Source organism: Mastigoproctus giganteus, chromosome 12 (genome assembly GCF_048544385.1).
Source record: "Mastigoproctus giganteus isolate SK-2022 chromosome 12, ASM4854438v1, whole genome shotgun sequence".
Classification (NCBI taxonomy): domain Eukaryota; kingdom Metazoa; phylum Arthropoda; class Arachnida; order Uropygi; family Thelyphonidae; genus Mastigoproctus; species Mastigoproctus giganteus.
In genome coordinates, this window is record NC_143586.1 from 120,488,145 (window position 1) to 120,505,171 (window position 17,027).

The 17,027-nt window shown below is 40.4% G+C and overlaps 1 protein-coding gene across 1 annotated transcript in view; it reads left to right on the forward strand.

Annotated features, from left to right (window-relative positions):
• Positions 1 to 11,744, forward strand: part of LOC150077368 (MAM and LDL-receptor class A domain-containing protein 1-like) — a 47,655-nt gene extending 35,911 nt beyond the window's left edge. The window contains exon 6 of the mRNA XM_090385873.1: positions 11,624 to 11,744. Coding sequence (XP_090241999.1) covers positions 11,624 to 11,649 — 26 coding nt within the window. The 3' untranslated portion in view covers positions 11,650 to 11,744. The remainder of the gene's footprint in view (positions 1 to 11,623) is intronic.
• The last annotated feature ends 5,283 nt before the right edge of the window (positions 11,745 to 17,027 follow it).

The window sequence follows — 17,027 nt, forward strand, 5'->3', positions numbered from 1 at the left end:
TGAGGAACCACCGTTTAATTCTTAGAGATATCTAAAACGCATTTAAATGCATTTGCGTTTAACTCTTTGAGGTTAATTATATTTATCTTCTAATCACGTATACCATTCATTTTTATATGTAATATTATTTTATTTTAATATAACTTTTAAATATCCGATACATGCGACGATGGATTATTATTACTATAATAATAGTCTTCTGGTTGGATGATGATATTTTATTTCGCCGATATAACTTGCATTCCAATGTGACATGCGAGTCTGATTTTCTTGGTAGGTAGACTACAGAGTCTATGGTTAAAAAAAAAAAAAAAAACAAATTCTGAATAAGAATGACACTCTAAAGGAATCAGCATGAGTTCCTGAAGACGAAGCTTTGGCCGACCAATCTGGTTAATTAGGATGACAAAGTTATAAAAGTTGGATGTACGAAACAAACTTTGTAATTATATACAGTATCTAGATTTTAACCAGGTTTATGACACGGTCTCCTTGCGAGAAGTTATTGTTGTATAAACTGAAACGAATCGGGAATTCACGTTTCATAAAACATTTTATTGGATCGAGGACTAATTAAAAGACAAGAGACAGATTGTCATTAATGAGGATCCTGCAGTATGGCTACCGCAGTGCATCCCTTCAGGTATCGGTACAGGCTCCTCACTTTGTGGTAATATTCATTAATAACGTTAGTGAAAAATTACAAAGAAAGCTGTCGATGCTTGCTGATGATACATATATAAAAGATATATAAATTAACGACCAGAACCAGTCTGCGCTATTTCAAAATGATTCGGACTGATTACAGACATGGTCTGAAAAATGTTATTAAATGTGTTTCAGATTTGTATTAGAAACCTAGCATTAACTTACACTAGAAGAAGAATTAAAGGTGACTCTGGACGCAACAGCAGAGAGTGGGATCTCATGTTCTTGTATGTAGGACGGTTAAGGCACTTTATCATAGTTTTAATTTTAAAATTATAATTTCAAAAAATATATTCATGTCTGAATACTACAATTGAAAACAGTCAGAGCTAGAAGAAAGGGTGCAAAGGGAGACTACCAAATTAGTAAGGAGTGCTAATCCATGCAATGCATATCCATGTGAAGAACAGCTTTTTTATACACACACACACACACACACACACACACACACACACACACACACACACACACACACACAGGGTGTCTCAAAAATACCTCCCCTAAACGTTTGTACCAAATATATTGGTACAAACGTTTAGGGGAGGTAGGTAACATCTAAAGGAATGTGAATCGCATGGGAACCCATAACTGGAAACGTCACCGTAAGTCGGTAGACGGCGCTGTTCATCAGTTCGCGAGAGGGAAAATTTCTGGTTTACTCATTCAAGCAGTAGTCGCCGCACGAAGAGCATGCATTGATATACGAACTGTGAGCTGGCAGACATGCACAGTGTATGGATTAGCAGAGGGCAATGGACGAGCCACTCAACGAATTTATGGAGAACGCTTCCCAGACAGACATGTACCGGATCACCGTTTGTTTGCGCGTGTGTATCAAAATTTGTGCAATTATGGGTCATTAAGAGGTCACAGGAGTAGTGCAGGCAGCCCACGTTCGACGCGAACTCCCGCCATGGAAGAAAGTGTGTTGAATGCCGTCCAGAATAATCCTACTACCAGCACACGTGCCGTTGCCTCTGCCTTAGGAGTGTCTCGTTGCAGTGTACAGCGTGTCTGACACAACGATTCCTTACACCTCATTCATCTTCAAAGGGTTCAGTTACTGTTCCCCCAAGATCATCCTGCACGTGTGGCTTTTGCGCAGTGGTTTCTCCAAGAAAGTGTTCAAGACTTGAATTTTCCAGCCTATGTTTTGTTCACGGATGAGGCTTATTTCACTCGGGAAGGCTTATTCAATCAGCACTACATTCATGTGTGCGCTCACGACAACCCACACGGTGTGTGCCCCCATGCGGCACAACATCGCTACGCAATAAATGTGTGGGCAGGTATGGTAGGTGACTGCTGAGTCGGCCCATACCTGTTACCATCCCGCATGAACTCCGCTAAATATCGGATCTTTCTTGAACAAGTTCTACCAGGGTTACTTGACGATGTTCCAGCAAATGTGAGACGCAACATTTGGTTTCAACATGACAGGGCGCCTGCCCATTATGGAAGATTATTATTATTATTATTATCTTTATTTTCTCCTAAGAGACACCCGCTTACAGCTATTAACCAGGGGGTGCACATTCATATATGCAAATATAATTTATATACATAATTATCTATTTATAATTTATACAAATCAGTCTTTATAAATTATAAAAATTATACAATGTCTAAATTATACATTTTCTAAATCATACATTGTCTAATTAATTATATTATATACATCATTGCCTTATTTTACATGACAGGGAGATAGAAAGAGAGCACAAGCATAATTTACAATTTTACAAGGAATTAGAGAATGTTCGCATCTACAGCACTATTTACAGCGAGTTCACAGAAAGAGAAGACGTCCAATATAAACATAACAGGAGCAAAAACAGTCCCGACCAGTTCGTTCTTCATTTCCTGCATTCTCTTTTGTTTCCCTCAGTCGGCATCACTCAACATTTATAGGTGGAGTAATGCCTTTTGAAACACTTCAGTCCTGTATCTCTTCTCTGCGCAAAGCCTTTCTGGGTCTACTTGTAGATGTTGAACATCTTAATGGTGTTCAAAGGAAAAAATCGCAGAAGGCTTTCCAGCTGTGTGAGCGCGCTACTGATTGGAAGGGATGTTGTTCTATTCTCCAACCTTTGCGTCATGCGGGGTCGAGTCAGCAGGTGGTCAGTTTTCGGCGAGTCGACTCTCCTGGTCAGTAGTTTTGCAAGAGTGAGGATGTTCTTGGTGACAATAATGTGAGACCAAGGCGTGACATCCAAGTTGGCATATAAAATGGTTCTTGAGATTGTAAATGGCTGCGTAGTGATCCTGTTTAACCATCTCAGCATTCAGTACTCTAAACCCAGGAAAGCCTTGATGGTAGCATCTGGGGCAGAAGACCAAATCTGAGATGCGTAGAGAGGGATAGGGATGACACATCTTAAAATATATTGTTTAACAAGGTCAGGGTTCCTGATACGTTCGTGACCATTTGAACAGGCGTTTTGGGCGTCGATGGATTGGCCGTGGTGAACCCGTTGCCTGGCCCCCATGCTCACCTGATTTATCGAGCCCTGATTTCTTTCTGTGGGGGCCCTCAAATCTATCATGTATGAATCGCTTGTGGAGACGGAAATGGATCTCGTCTGCGCTGCTGCTACTGTCAAAGAAACTCCAGGTGTGTTCGACCGTGTCCGCCAATCCATGCTGCGTCGGTGTCACACATGCATCGCGTCTCATGGTGGAATCTTCGAGCATCTGTTGTAACATCATGAAATGCATCCATCTCGTACTCCATTGTTAATATTATGTCAAATAAATGTTTGCCACTAATGTCTTGTGCCTCTGCTACTGCTTTCGCGTGACGTTTCCGGTTATGGGTTCCTATGCGATTCACATTCCTTTAGATGTTACCTACCTTCCCTAAACGTTTGTACCAATATTTTTTAAGACACCCTGTATATAAGTTAATAATAATAAAATTTAGAAAAGAAAGGAAAAAAAAATAGGAAAAAACTATTTTGAAAAAAAAAAAAAAAAACCACGAACGTAAGCAGCTGCATAAAGCATTTCCAAAAAGCACATCGTGCCAAATATAAAAGATATATAAATTAGAGAGAGAGAGAGAGAGAGAGAGAGAGGGAAAAAGAAGGAAGCGGAAAAAGAGCGAAGAAACAAATAAATAAATAACGAAGTCAGAAGAGGAAAGAAAAGAAACGTGGTAGGAATATGTGATAAAAACTTTGAAAAAATTAGATACAGGGCAAAAATAGGCAAAATTATAAACCAATAAATAATAAATTTAGAAAGGTGTCTTGATAATCACCAAGGCCAAAAAATGTGAAATGTCACTAAAAAGACACAGGAAACCAACTACAAAAGAAAATAGGAATGAGAAAAATATAAAGAACAAACATCTGGTGGCTCTTTGAAGAGAATGGATGCAACGGTCGCTAGTACAATAAACCCTCGATTTTAACAGACTAATAGGGAAGAAGGGGAGTCCGTTAAATCGAATGTACCCTGGGAGGGGGGGGGGACATTTTTTATTGTTCTTATTGAAAAAAAAGCTTTAATACAATATACTGTACAATATAAAATTATAATAAAGAATATGTAATATTCTGTTGTAAATATAAAATGTTGCAATTTGGCCTTTGATTTACGGATCTCAGAAACAGTTTGTTTTTTTTTACGCCTTAAATATCGCAAACACGTGCTACTGAGAGACGCCTTGTTCTAATTTCTCAATTAGCTGTAATTTCTGAGCCACATTTAAGTTCGCACGCTTTCTTTTAACTCCTCTATCATTTGATGCCATTTTAAATTGTAAGTATTGCAAAATTATTTAATAAATAAAGTCACAATTCAGAAATCACAGAAACACTCTGTGAGGGTGTTTCCGAGGGTGTTTCAAACAGGCTGAGACCGAAACAAAGCGAGTCGGTAGACCTGAGTGTCCGAGTCACGTTCAGCTCGCAAGTCACCGCCTGCTCTTATCTGTAATCTGGGAAAACAGTTATTTGAACACGTAGTAGTAGCAGTGGCATTTGATGCAAGAAAGCAAGTGTATAAGCTTATGCAGCATCAGCCAAAAAAATCACACCATTCCCTCCAAATGCCTGTCCAGTTCCTCCTTAAATTTATTCAACCTATCAACTTCCACAATGACAGATGGAAGTTTGTTCCAGCAATTAACCACTCGCTGGCTAAAGGCAAATTTCCGCACATCTATTCTACATCTGTCTTTTCTTAATTGGAATTTATGCCCCCTTAGGTTCGTAATCTGAACAAGTGGAAGGATTCCATCAGAATTCAGCGTGCTCAACCCATTCAAGGCATTATACACCTCAATCGGATCACCGCGTAGGTGCCTAGTCTCCAGCCACTGCAATTTGCAGAACTTAAGTCTCTCTTGGTAAGAGGATCCCTTCATTCCCCTCACCAATCTTGTTGCCCTTCTCTGTACATGCTCAAGTAAATCTACATCCTTCCTAAAATGAGGCCTCCAGATCTGTACGCAGTCAGTACTCAAGGCCTGGCCTGACCATTGCCTTATACAGAGGAGTAATCACCTCCTTTTCCCTGCTAGCAAAATTCCTATATATCATTGACAAAACCCCATGACCTGCCCTGGCAGCCTGTCTGCATTGCTCAGAAAACTTCATATCTGACTGCACAATTACTCCCAGGTCTTTTTCATTTTCTACCACCTTAAGTGTAGTACCGCACAGTTGGTACGTTTCTCTGGGGTTACTTCTACCCATATGTAGTACTTTGCATTTGTACAGGTTAAACTTCAGTTGCCACTTCTTAGGCCATCTGCCCAAATTATCTAGATCCTGTTGCAGTAGCACACTGCCATTACTGTCATTAGCAACCCTGCCAACCTTTGTATCATCTGCAAACTTCGACATTAAGCCTGATATACCTTCATCAATATCATTGATAAATATACAAAACAACAGTGGACATAACACCGAACCCTGTGGGACTCCACTAATAACATTAGTCCAAGAAGAGCAGCACCCATTGATTACCACCCTCTGTCGTCTCCCACTTAACCATCCTTTTATCCATTGTAGCAACTTACCCTTAATACCATTCTGCTCCACGTTTTCAGAAAGAATAAAAAACAATTTCGTGAATTTGATTATAAAAATAAAAGTAGATGATTATCAAAACAATAATGGAAATAGCTAATTATTATTATTAATTATAACCTAAAAAAAATATGGTCGAGATTAATATGTACATTACTGTATTATTATTTGTGCGGTCCGTTAAATCCGAAATATCAGGGTCCGGTAAATCGAGGGTTTACTGTATTTGTTCTTTATGTTTGTCTCATTCCTATTTTGCTTTGTGGTTGGTTTCTTGTGTCTTTTTAGTGATATTTCTCATTTTTTGACCTCGGCATTTATCAAGGCGCCGTTCTAGATTTATTATTTATTGACGCATAATTTTGGCTATTTTTGCCCTTTATCTCATTTTTTATCATATATCTCTATCACCTTTCTTCAATTTTCTCTTCCGTCTTCGCTGTTTATTTATTTATTTTATTTATTTCTCCTCTCTTTTTTTCGCTTCCCTGTTTTTTTTTCTCTCTAATTTATTTAAATATTTCATATATATATAAGCATGCAAAAATAGAAGTCTGATGAAGTTTGCATAGATGGAAGTGAAAATTACACAAAGTGCCAAGGACTAGAACCCTTCTAAGGATTACTAGAAAAAGAAATACTGTAGATTTGAAAAAGGCAAAAAAATATTAATATCCTAAAAGTTATAATGAATTAAGAAAATTACGGGCTGAATTGCAAAGCCAATTTGGAGGTGAAGGAATTGTAAAGTAAAATTATTAATACCAAATGATTAAACAAAATAAAGTAAAATATAATAAAAGGTGGTAGAGATGTCATCAGATATGGGTGGGAAATTTTAGTTATAAATCGAATATAGCTATGTCAAAAATGTAAAGTCTGATGTCAGCTGAAGTAAATTTGATACATGGTCAGGTAATTCATCAGGGGACTACACCTGACTATGTATCAGGAACTGCGCTTCTATACTTGTAGAAGAAATGTGAAATAAAGCCAAAAAACAAAAAGAATAAAATTATCACATTCTTTTACAGTATGGACAAGGTTTGTTTGTTATTCGGAGCATTAGCAACTAAGGCCATATTGCTCCGGGAATATGCGGTGGTCATTCCCTGAACTTTCCGCATCCTCCGTATTTGGTGGTGACGGGATCGAACCTCGGTCTAATCAAGAAGCGTGTGTTACGCACTGCTGCTCCTTCCCACCTGGCTACGGAGGCGCCGATGGACAAGGTAGTCCATACTGTAAATACTGACGCAGTGTAAATGATATGAAAATTATTAAGGTAAAAATAAGAAAAAGGCTAAAAAATATAATTGTTTTCAGAGTGGGAAAAATACGTATATTTTTTAGTAAATTTCGAAAAATATTTTAGTGTTGGAATTTTGTGATAAATGAGAAGAATTAAAATAAATATAAGTTTATATATAATGAATAATAATATATAATAAAATAAATATGTGTGGATATATATACAAGTGACTGAGGCGGATAGTTTGATAAAGTTCAAAGCGGAATTTAGTAGTCACTATTTAGCAATGGAAAAGGTACGAATGATTTAGTAATGGGAAATGTATCAGTGATATTAACGGCTAGACAATTTTTCATCATCGAGCATTCTAAGACTAGTACTTTGTTGCAGTTTTTATCTCATTCACAATTATTATTTGAAAATTAGTTAAAAATAGCTTGAAACCATCATATAATACTTCTAAAGGGTATAAAAGTTAAAAGCACGTATCCATTAACTCCTTTATTTGCACATATCAAGGTTTGGGGAATTTTAATTTACTTTATACCAAATCTAATAACTGGATCCTTGTACAACTACTCGATAATAAGTGAAAAATCTGCATAGTGAGGTTTTCTTTCCTTTCCTTTTCCCAATCCTAATCATTTTGAGATTTTGGAAGATGGCATAATTTTAAATGACATTTAAAAATTTTGATCACTACTGGCGACGAATTATCATTTTCATACGAAGATTTCTTTCTTCTTCTTTCTTTGGTCCTTAGCTGGCGGCTGGAGGAGGCGGTTGGCCACGCAATCAGTACGCTGCTGTAGGTGCCGCAGGGTTTCGGACTTACTCTGTGATGTTCTTCCATGCGTTACGATCCATGGCATCAGTCCTGGCCTGATTAAGGTCGAGACGTCGGCTCTTCAGGTCATTTTCCACTTGCTGGGCCCACGTTTTCCTAGGCGCGGTCCGTTGAATGCTCCATTGGGTGGGTCGTTGTCTCCAAAGGAGTGTGGATGGTATTCTGTTCGCGCCCATTCTACATACGTGGCCAAACCATCTAAGCCTTTGCTTCTGGATTTGGTCGGCGATGGTTGGTCGCTGTTGGCATCTGGCGCGGATGGTATCATTAGTGATGCGGTCACGAAGTGAGATGCCCAAAATCTGCCGCACGCATCGCATTTGGAATACCTCAAGTTTGTTTAAATCTAGCTTGAGACAAATCCATGTTTCCGATCCATAAAGGAGAATGGGCAGGATCAAAGTCCGGAAGAGTCGGATTTTAGTCTTTGAGGAAATGTTGGTCCTCTTCCACAGACACCATTTGAGCGAGGCGAACGCAGTGGCCGCCTGTTCAATTCTGCTGTGGATCTCCACGGTCGATGCAACTTTCTTCTCCTGGACCAGCGACCCAAGGTATTTAAAGTCCTGCACTTGCTCGATCTGGACACCTTCGAGATAGATGATGGCTTGCGACCCATCTGTTGTCAGGGCCTTTGTCTTATCAGCATTGATCTTGAGCCCGTATGGCCGGGCAATACGGGCAATGTCGTAGAGGATGTCGGTGGCTTCAGCGTCGTTTCCGGCAAAGATAGCACTATCGTCGGCAAATATCAAGTCAGTCACATAGTGATCCTTGCCATATTGTATACCCCGTCTGTTCCTGAATGCTTGCCTCACAATGGCGTCGACCACGATGTTAAAAAGCAACGGGGAGGCCACGTCGCATTGGCGGACTCCAGTTTGGATGGTAAATTCCTCAGATAAATCGTTCTGGATGCGCACCTGGCTGGTTAAACCATTGTATGCAGTTTGGAGGAGTGTGATGACTTTTCGAGGTACATGTCCGACCTCTAGCAATTTCCATAAGGCGGGCCGGTGGATTTAGTCGAAAGCAGACTTAAAGTCAATAAAAACAATGACGGTTCGCTGTCCACACCGGATCCTCTCCTCCATCAGTTGACGGATGGCGAAGATTTGATCACAGCATCCTCGCCCGTGTCTAAATCCTGCCTGTTCTTCTCGACTGGTTTGCTCGCGATGTTTTTGCAGCCTTGACTGAATGATCTTCATAAGGATCTTTCCGATGATGGAAAGGAGACTAATGCCACGGTAGTTCTTACAATCAGCGAACAACCCTACGCTCTGTTAAAATTACAACCGTTGCTCAAGAAACAGCGATCATCTCATTCTTAAATCTGGTCCTAGCCACTGAAATCCCAGGAAAGTAGGTGGCAGGACCCGCCAGAGTACTCTAGCTACAGTGGTACACCCGGTCAGCCTCCCCGTGGCATGGTGTGGTAACGTCGGGTCCCACTAGGGGCTCGGCGGCTAATAGACCGGAGGAACAAAGGGCACAACACAATATACAGCACATGACCCCCACACACTTCAAATCTCTGGCCCCGATACAATGTACACCCGCGGAGATGGGAGAAATCCCAGGAGCCGTTAGACACTAACATACCTTATACCTTATAATCTCGATTATCACCTTTCTTGTGGATTGGCACGATAATGGCTTTCCTCCATGTTAGCGGAATTTGTTCAGTGCACCAGATGGTTTTGAGGAGTGAGTGTAGTCGGCGAAGCAGTACATCTCCCCCGGCTTTGATCGCTTCTGTGGTGATTTGGTCCACTCCTGGTGCCCTGCCATTCTTTAGGGATTGTATGGCTGCTTTCACTTCTTCTACTGTAGGCTCGACATCGACCATGGAGACCTCAGGGGGATCGATCGGTGGTGCGGTTGCTGGTGGTCCCTGAGGTGGGTCGTGATTATACAATGCTTTAAAGAATTCACTCCACCGTTGCAGGCGTTCGGACGGTAATTGCACGAAGGTCCCATCAGCGTTCTTGATGTTGTCACTAGTCAATTTGGTCATTCCACTCAGACATCTGAGGGTACGGTAGAGAGTGCGGTACTCGTGCTTGGATGCCGCCTCTTCAAGATCGTCTGCCACTTGGTTCCAGTATGCTTCTCTCTCCGCTTTCATCCTCTGTCGGACTTCTCGGTTTAACTGCCGGTACCGTTCAAAGTTGACCAATTTTGCCTGTTTCCGTTTGTCCACGAGGTCGAGGCACTCGTCTGATATCCATGGTTGTGTTCGGCGTCGGGCAGGTGGGCATAGGGGCTTGGCACATTCCAGGATGGCATCAGATCTGCTTTTCTTCTTCATTTATATCCTCGGACGCGGCCAGTGTCTCAAAGCGGTTGGATAGGGCTATCTGATATGCCTGTTTGTTGGCAGCATTCATTAGTTGCCTCCAGTCCAGCTTGGCTGACCGAGATGACCTTTTTGCATGTCGTAGTTTGAGCTGCACCTTCGCCCGGATGAGGTAGTGATCAGATACACAATCAGGTCCCCTCATGGCACGGACATCCATGAGTGGTGAGCGAAATCGGGCGTTGATCAAAATGTAGTCCAGGATTGCTGAGTCCTTGCCAGATGGATTTCGCCATGTAAGTTGATGTTTTTGAGGGTGCTGGAAATGGCTGTTTCCGATGATCAGGTTGTTAGATGCGGCAAAGGACAACAGACGTAGTCCGTTGTCGTTGATCTTCCCATGACCAAACTTGCCCATTGTTGTTTCCCAACCAGATCTGTCCACGCCAATGTGGGCGTTAAAGTCACCTGCGAGGATGATCACTTCTGTCTGTGGAATTGAATCCAGCGTATGTTGGAGCTGGTTGTAAAAATCATTTTTGGTCCGGTCCAGGCTAGTCTCAGTTGGTGCATAGGCGGAGATGATATGGGTCTTGATGGTGCCCTTGACAGTAAGGACTGCCAGGCGGTCCGATATTGGTTGGAAAGCGACCACACTACTGGTGGCCTGAATATCGACCATAAAGCCCACTCCTACTTCTCGTTTCTCACCACCAGAGTAGAATAGCGTAACTGCTTCACTAGGTGCTGGTGGTTGGATAATCATCGTTCCAGACCCGGTGAGCCTTAGTTCGGATAATGCCGCGATTGATATCTTGCACCTAAGTAGTTCTTGGGCGATGATTTCCTTTTGTCCAACGTGGTGCCCCGTTCGAACATTCCATTCGGCAATGTTAATTGCCCGTTTCGGCGTAGTTAGCTTACTGCTGTGGCCAGTGGTCCACTTCACACCGGCACCCTGGGTCCCCAGTGCTGGCGCATCGGCTGCCCCGGATGCGGTAACATTGTTGAAATAGCTTGTTCCGAATTCCATGCGGTTTCTTGCCTAGTTTCCCCGGTTTCCCGGTTCTAGTAATTTCGGCAGGATGACCACCTTCCTCCTTTCGCAGCCGGGCTTGGAACCGTCCTTGGCGGAGTTATACGATTTACTTTTTGTTAATTCAGAAAACAAAGCAATCAGAAAATAGAATTATTTTTATCAATAATTTGATTTCATGAACTCTCGCTATTCGTTTTTTTTTTGTTTTTTTTTTATTATTTAGTGGTATTTTATTTTTAAATTTATTTTACTGTATTTAAAAAAAATAATTTTTTTATTAATAAGTCATTGCTTAAAGTTACAAACAATTTTATTAAAGTAAAATTTATTCTTCATTGCTATAAATTTTTTAAACAGCGAAAACAGTTGAAAAAACCGTGACTTATTTATGATATATGTGGTTATTAACTATTTTAAAATTTGTTTAAACTTTCAGTTCGACCACCTGAAGCCAAACCTTGATCCATTTCAGTTTACCGAATGCAAGAAGAATCCATTTAGAAGTTTCCATTAAATCTATGAGCTTTATGCTGTCTTTAGATGAGAATAAACTATTAACAAACACTAATTTCAGACTATACATTTTTATTAAATCTGGCTCCTTCATAGCCATAAAATATTTATTAGATATGTGTCATTCGATGTATGGTTAAGGAAAAAAAAGACGAGCAATAATTAAGAAATGGATATTAATTGAGAAGAACAAAAACTTTGTATTCACTGCCGACGGATAACTGCCACTTTGTAATAAACTTTTTTTAAACTTTTTATGAAAATGGTGTTTATTTAGTAAATACGAATCATTTACATGCCACGGAACAGGAACTGTGTAATAAATTTATTATATTAATTTATATTAATAATTCCTTTTACATTAATAATATTTGCAAACAATCAATAGGAATTGTTTTTCAGTAATACATAGGATTTTTTTTAAATAATTAATTTTTAAAAAAATTATTTCAAAAATTATTAATAATATCATAATAATAGAATGTGGTGTGACATAAGCACTGGGAAAGCAAAATTGAGGGAGGGAGTGCGTTATAGGCCTAATGACTAAGATGAGTACAATGAACAATTGTGCAGAGAAATAGTGTGGGCCAGTAAATCAAAATATCTTGTACTTTAAGGGGGATTTTAATTTACCAGATGTTGACTGGAACTTGGGGAGTGGACACTCGTACACTAGCAAACAAGCAAGGCTTTTGCGGTTTTATTGGATGATTGTTTTTTACAGCAGCATGTTCGAGAGGCAACCAGAGGAAATAATACTCTTGATCTGACTATCAGCAGTTATTCTTCATGCATTAAGAATCTGCAGATAAAGGAACCACTAGGTTGACAGTTATCATAGTGTGCTGATGTGGGATTTACTTAAAGATGCAACTACCATCAGAGGCAGACCCGGCTTCACGTCTATGAGCGCCCTGTGCGAGATTTTTTGGTGCACTCTCTCCAACTTCCTGTTAAGTTTATGCATTATATTTTGACTATTAACTGAAAAATACTTACTTTTTTACATGCGTCCCGCCCCCTTGCGAAGGGAACCCGTCGTAGGGTTCTTGTATTGCCACGTGTGCCCTCTTGCCAAAGAAACACAAACGAAAACTGAAGTGCCAGTAGTTTGCTTCGTTCTTTTCGACCCGCCCATCTGGAAACCAATCCGAGCCGTAGCCCGCACGGCCACGGGCCCCATGGGAAAAGCCAGTGGCCCGGGGCCGTTTCTGGCGAGTTGAGCGGCAGGTTTATTCATTCAAATGCGCGATAACTGAAATCCGAACTCTTCCGAACTGCTTGAATCGGAACGTAAGATTGACTTCATATCGCGACTTTCGGAAGATCTCGACTCGAGATTTACAGCAAATCAGTGAATTTGCGGGGAATTTTGCGCCCTGTGCTGCCGCACTACTCGATCGCCCCTGAAGCCGGCCCTGATCAGAGGTAAAGGGAAGGGTTTTTGCTTTCGTAAAGGAAATTGCAATAGTCTGAGACGGTTTTTGAATTCCATACAATAGGCCAACTCATGATGTTACCAACAGCAAATTCTAACAAGGAATTAATCTTCGAAGCTACTAGGCTTTTCACACCAACTAAGAAATATTGTTCAAGATTCAGGCCTGAATGGAATTTTTTTTTTTTTTTTTTTTTTTGATTTGGTAGTTGTTGGCGCATCGGCTTCTGTGGCCATATTGCACCTCCCAAGGTTTTTGCAGTACTTTGATCCAAGCCCGAGGCGGGATTCGAACCCGCGACCTTTGGGTTGCCGGGCAGGTACTTAACCCACTCGGCTAGCCCGCTGAATGGAATGGATGTCAGATGAACTAATGATACTCGCTGCAGAGAAGAAAAATACATGGTATCATTATAAATTATCACGCGACACAGAAGCCTACGGTACGTACAGTGGCGGACAAACAAACTGCATCACATGTGAATTTTACAAATAATGTGTTTTGCGTAGCATTGTGGGTTGCAGAAATTTTCGAAATGCATTTGTTAAATGGGATATATATCTCTGTGAATGAAATCCAATAAAAAGACTCCACCTGATATACCTAATTGCCATAAATATCTTCCCAAAGGGTAAAATGCGTAATTAATGGAAATATGAGGAATCATGCAAATGGCAATCATTACAACCAAATATATTTTATTGCATTTACCTGCATAAACTGAAATGACGAGTTAATGTAATAGTATTATGTACTGTAAATCAGCAAAATAAGTCCTCAATATTTGTTGTTCCTCCTCGACCTGCAATTACAGCCTTGCAACGATCTGGCATAGAGTTAATCAACTTCTGGATGTACGGTTGCCCAATTTCGTGGTACCATACTCTTACAATGCTCTGGTGCAGCTGAATCTTACTTTTTGGCTTCTTCTGAGCAATTTTAGACGACAATACATTCCAACAATTTTCAATATGGTTCAAATGTGGACTGTTTCCGGGCCAGTCCAACACTGTAATGCCAGCATTTCTGACTTAAGGTATGACTGCCCCGTTTCCCCGTTTTTCACCTTAAAGGAGAAAAACGAGGGAAAATATTGGTGTAAGTATGTTTTAAGCCTTGTGAGACAAGAAAACAAACTCGTCATTAAATCTAAATAGCATAAAACTTACCAGTTTCCTGTTGCAAGGTGCTGAGTCCTGTTGAAACATGCAGTTTTGGACGTCTGTGTTGTGAACACAAATTACGGGTTTCAGGCTCTCCTCCAAGATAGCAGTGTAGATTTCTGTATTCACCGTTCCGTTAATAAACTTAATTCGCCCCACCCCTTTGCTTATTATGCCTTCCCAGACCATCTGACCGGCGGGGAACTTTACAATCGGTGTGACGCAGTCAGGATAGTATGCCTCGGATTTTCGTCTTCTGATATATCGCTTCCCATCCGAGTCATGCAGGTTGAATTTCGATTCTTCAGAAAAGATGACGGTGTCCCATTTCTCCCATTTTTCTTTTGTCCATAAAACATGCATTTTAGCCCAAGCAAGTCGCTTCTTCCTCATTCGTTAGGTCAACAAAGGTTCTTCTTGGGCCGATAGGCATGCAGACCACATTCCGAAAGCCGCCTTTGGATAGTTCGTGCACTTGTTTCAACACCAGAGGCCATCTCAAAGTCCAGTTTTAGATCAGGAGCACTAGCATTGCGATTACGAATGTATAGCCGTTTCAAATATCGGTCTTGGGAAGGCGTCTCACCCTCTTACGGGCTGATCCAGGCGTTCTCTTCACATCACCGGTTTCACGCTTTAATTTCAGCACTCGGGATACTGTTGATTGGTAACAGCCCTATTTTATGAGCCGTCGCACGCGTAGAAAGCCCTTCCTGGGACAGAGCAACAGGTACACTTTTTTTCTTGGTGTCAACTGAACATATGAAGGCAGGCTTACATCTCCCAAAACATGATACTAATGAGCGTGCATACCCTTCCAACGCCGTATTTATAGAAACGGCCGATGCAGTACCTTGCAATTACTATCTGATGCAATAGAAGCGTTATTTGATGCAATACCTTTGCTTTGCGACAAACAAAGTGACTGTAATCAAACAATATCTTATACGTTTCACTACAAATGTTACTTTTTTTAAGGTGATGCAGTTTTTTATTCCCAAAGCAAGTCACAAAGGAGTTTAGGTAAGAGAAGGCAGATTATGAGAAATCTTTGGCACAGGATGCAAAGAAAAACAGAAAGACTTCTTTACTTATGCAAACTCTAGAATAGAATGAATAAAATTGGGCCACTTGATATCGATGGTTCGATTGTTGACGATCCTACTGAGGTAGCTGACAAAATGAATGAGTATTTTGCTTCTACATTCACACACACGAGGAAGTCTGAAGGGAAGTGGGAGCCAGAAGCTTACAAACTCTAGCAGGGAGCTGAATGATTTTGTAATAATTGAGAGCAAAATTGTTGCTCTCAAATTGGAGAAGAAATAGATGGTGGTTGATAGTTGGAACAAACTTCCATCTGTTGTAGTGGAGGTGGACAACTTAAATAATTTCAAGGCAGAACCAGACAAGTATTTGGAACGAATGGATGGGTGAAATTGGAAGGGTTTTTTTTTTTATTATTATTTGGCTGATGCTATATAAACTTGCTTTCTTGCATTATGTCTCTACTAATGAAATACTAAATTTAAACGTGAATCTAAATTTAGCATAGCAATAAGAGACACAATATGAGAGATGCTCATATTGTAGAAATAACTTCGCAATTGTGATGGTATGTTGCATTACCAGGGTACCTGCCCACTCACTGATGGTGAAGCCTCACTCACTGATGATTAAAGCTTCGAAACGATTGTCTGGGTGGTGGTAACCTATGAAAATAAATAACAGCAGATTTCTCTACTAGAGAAGCGTTGTTTATTTGAAGTAGTGCAATACCAGCTATCTCGTTGTGAAGGCAACCACAATATCAGATACAATTAAAATGATGCCTTTTATACTACATACCTAGTTCAAATTTATGGGATTTATGGGTAAACTACGGTGTATCTACACCAATATTATATAGTTAATTACCTAAACCCATAAGAAATTATGCTTTGTGCATTTCATCTTCCCTCTACTTTTTGCTTTTCTAAGTCTAATAGGGACAAGTGGATAGTAGAGTTATTATCCCACACATATACACACTAGCCTTGAATCGGTCACCAGGGGAGCCAGATATTCACGGAGTTTCCGAGAATAGGTAACAACAGGCTTCTCTACTGGAAAGCGTTGCCTATTTGAGGTGTTTATGCATTATTGAGTGGTGTGAGTTGAAGGAGTAACTGTCCCTTTCATTCTTCTACACCGTTTCTTTCCTTCTTCCACTATATAACTTTCCCTCTACTTTTTGCTTTTCTAAGTCTAATAGGGACAAGTGGGTAGTAGAGTTGTTATCCCACACATGTACAAAATAGCTTCGAAACGATCGTCTGGGTGGTGGTATCCTCTGAAAATAAATAAGAGCAGTCTTCTCTACTAGAGAAGCGTTTATTTGAAGTAGTGCAATACCAGCTATCTCGTTGTGAAGGCAACCACAATATGAGATACAATTAAAACGATGCCTTTTACACTACATACGTAGTTCAAATTTATGGGTAAACTATGGTGTATCTACACTGATATTATATACAGCCAGGCCTCGCATAAGGCGAGTTCGATTAACGTGTTTTTCAGTTACCGCTATTTGAAAAAAATTATATCACTTTACACGATGCAAATTTCCAGTTAACGCGATCTTTTTTTTTTTTATGCAATAGTTGAAAAAGATTTGAATTGCGCGTTAAGCTTATCGGACGGGCAATAAACAAACTTTTGCCTGCTGCCTGCCTCAGTGTGT